General features: G+C 51.4%; 1 protein-coding gene across 1 annotated transcript in view; it reads left to right on the top strand.

Moving 5' to 3' along the window:
* The window catches only part of slc18a1 (solute carrier family 18 member A1), a gene marked incomplete at its 3' end in the record, with an annotated part of 21,385 nt that overhangs the window by 2,259 nt on the left and 16,626 nt on the right, over nt 1-2,500 (top strand). The window contains exons 3-4 of the mRNA XM_080003737.1: nt 261-382; nt 624-682. Coding sequence (XP_079859863.1) covers nt 261-382; nt 624-682 — 181 coding nt within the window. The remainder of the gene's footprint in view (nt 1-260; nt 383-623; nt 683-2,500) is intronic.

Here is a 2,500-nt window from a genome sequence, read left to right as displayed (position 1 = left end):
CCTCCTCTCATCCTCCACCTCCTCCTCTCCTCCTCCTCCACACCTCCTCTTCTCCTCCACCTCCTCTCCACCTCTCCTCCTTTCCTCCACCTCCTCTCTCAAGCCCCTCTCCTCTCCTCTACACCTCCTCTCTTTCTCCACTCCCCTCCACCTCCTCCTCCACCCCTCCTCTCCCTCTCTCCTCTCCTCCACCTTCTCTTCCACTCCTCCTCTCCTCTCCCCACCACCTCTCCTTCACCTCCTCCTCTCCTCCACCTCAGGCCTCCTGTTTGCAGGACAGTGTCTTCTTGGAGGAGGAGAACGTTCGTGTTGGGCTTCTCTTTGCTTCTAAAGCTCTGGTCCAACTGATGGTCAACCCCTTCATAGGACCACTGACTAACAGGTACACAGACAGACAGACAAACAGACAGACGGACAGACAGACAGGTTGAGAGAGACAGACAGACCGACAGACAGACAGACAGGTTGTAATGTACAGAAATGGTTGAGTTCTTCTGTCTTGTTTTCTTGAAGCAAAGTGAAGCAGAATCAGTTTTTACCAGAAACACTGATTTAATGGGATTGTGTGTGTGTGTGTGTGTGTGTGTGTGTGTGTGTGTGTGTGTGTGTGTGTGTGTGTGTAGGATTGGATATCATATCCCCATGTTCGCAGGTTTTATAATCATGTTTATTTCTACAATCAGTAAGTAAACATATCTACAGTATATCTCTGTCTGTCTGTCTGTCTGTCTGTCTGTCTGTCTGTCTGTCTGTCTGTCCATCCAGCTGTCTCTTTTTGTCACCCTGTTTCTTTCTTACAATCAGTAGATTGCAGTGCATTGCACTGCTGCCTCACAGCAGGAAGGTCCTGGGTTCAATTCCCGCCTGGGGCGCTGTTGGCACCGTGCTGCGGTGGGTTATCTACCAATGAGGAGCCTTTTTGGGTGGAGTTTGCATGTTCTCCCCCTGCTCACATGGGGTTTCCTCCACCTAACGTCATATGGACCCCCACCCAAAACATGCACAAATCATGGTCTGACCAGCGATGGACACTTGGTATCAGGTCCCCGTGGCGTCGACCAACGCTGCCCAAGCCAGGATGGTTCAATGCAGAGGAAGCATTTCACCAGCTGTGCGTGTGTGCATGTGTGTGCATGTAGTGTAGTGTCGCGTGACAATTAAAGCTTATTCCTCTTAAGTCAGTCGAGGTCAGAAGAGGTCAATACATTTCAGTAGAGGTCAGTGCCCAGTGACAGCAGATGCCATCCCGTCCCTGCTTCTCAAGAATGGCCGTTTCCTGGAGCAGACAAGAATTTCACCCTCCTGACATCACGCAAGGTTTCTACCCTCTCCAGGGCGGCCAGTGTCAATGCCAACCCATCAGGAGACGTCACCACAGCGGAACTCATTGCGGCCATCAGTAAACTAAAGCAAGGCAAGGCCCCAGGTCATGATAAGATCCACTTGGAATTCGTGATACACCAGAGTGCAACAACATCTGCTTGGCTCCGTGCCTTCTTCTCGTTCTGCTTCCAGAGATCCAAGCTCCCCAAGACCTGGTGTCGTGCTTCAGTCATAGCCCTGCTCAAGCCAAACAAACCCTCGGAAGACCCCAAGTCCTAAAGACCCATCTCGCTGCTCTGTGTCCCGTTTAAGAAGGTGATCCACAGCCGCATTGGCGCCAGTGGTGGACCAGGTAACACTGCTCATGCAAGACATCGAAGACAGCTTCCAGGCCAATGAGAAACCTGGGCTGTTGCTACTGGACCTGACAGCCGCATATGACACCGTCTGGCACCGAGGACTCCATCTGAAGCTACTGAGGACAATCCCAATAGGCATATGGTGAACTTCATCATGGAGGTGCTGTGGAACCGCAACTTCATCCTACAGACCAACAATGGCCAGAGAAGTAGGCTCAGAACACTGGGAAACGGGGTTCCTCAGGGTTCTGTCCTCTCACCGATGCTTTTCAACATCTACATCCATGACCTTCCAGATACAACATCTAGGAAATATGGTTACACAGATGACCTGGCCATCATGCTGCGTCAACCCACTTGGAAGGCAATGGAAGAGGGTCTCAACCAGGACATGGGCATCTTGGCTACTTACCTCCACAGGTGGTGTCTGCAGCTCAGTACTGGGAAGATGGTGTCGACAGCATACCACCTTAACGACAGGGAAGCGAAGAAGGAACTGGATGTGTTTGGGGATAACAAGCGTCTAGAGTTCCAGCAAGCCCCAAAGTACCTCGGTGTACGCCTGGATAGGACACTTACCTTCAAGAAACACCTAAAAGCGTCTGCTAAAAATGGAATGCAATGCAAAGAAGATGTGAGGGCCAAGGTGACATCAAGGGTCTCGCTTATCCGACGTCTTACTGGTTCAAGTTGGGGGCCCTCTGCCAAGACACACCGGATTTCTACACAAGCCCTCTGCAGCTGAATACTGTGCCCCAGCCTGGTGTAGGAGCCCACATGTCCAAAAGGTAGACTACGTGACTAACAACTGTCTCCGG

The sequence above is a fragment of the Zeus faber genome, assembly GCF_960531495.2.
Source record: "Zeus faber genome assembly, chromosome: 7".
NCBI lineage: Eukaryota > Metazoa > Chordata > Actinopteri > Zeiformes > Zeidae > Zeus > Zeus faber.
This window is presented reverse-complemented; position numbering and strand designations above follow the sequence as displayed.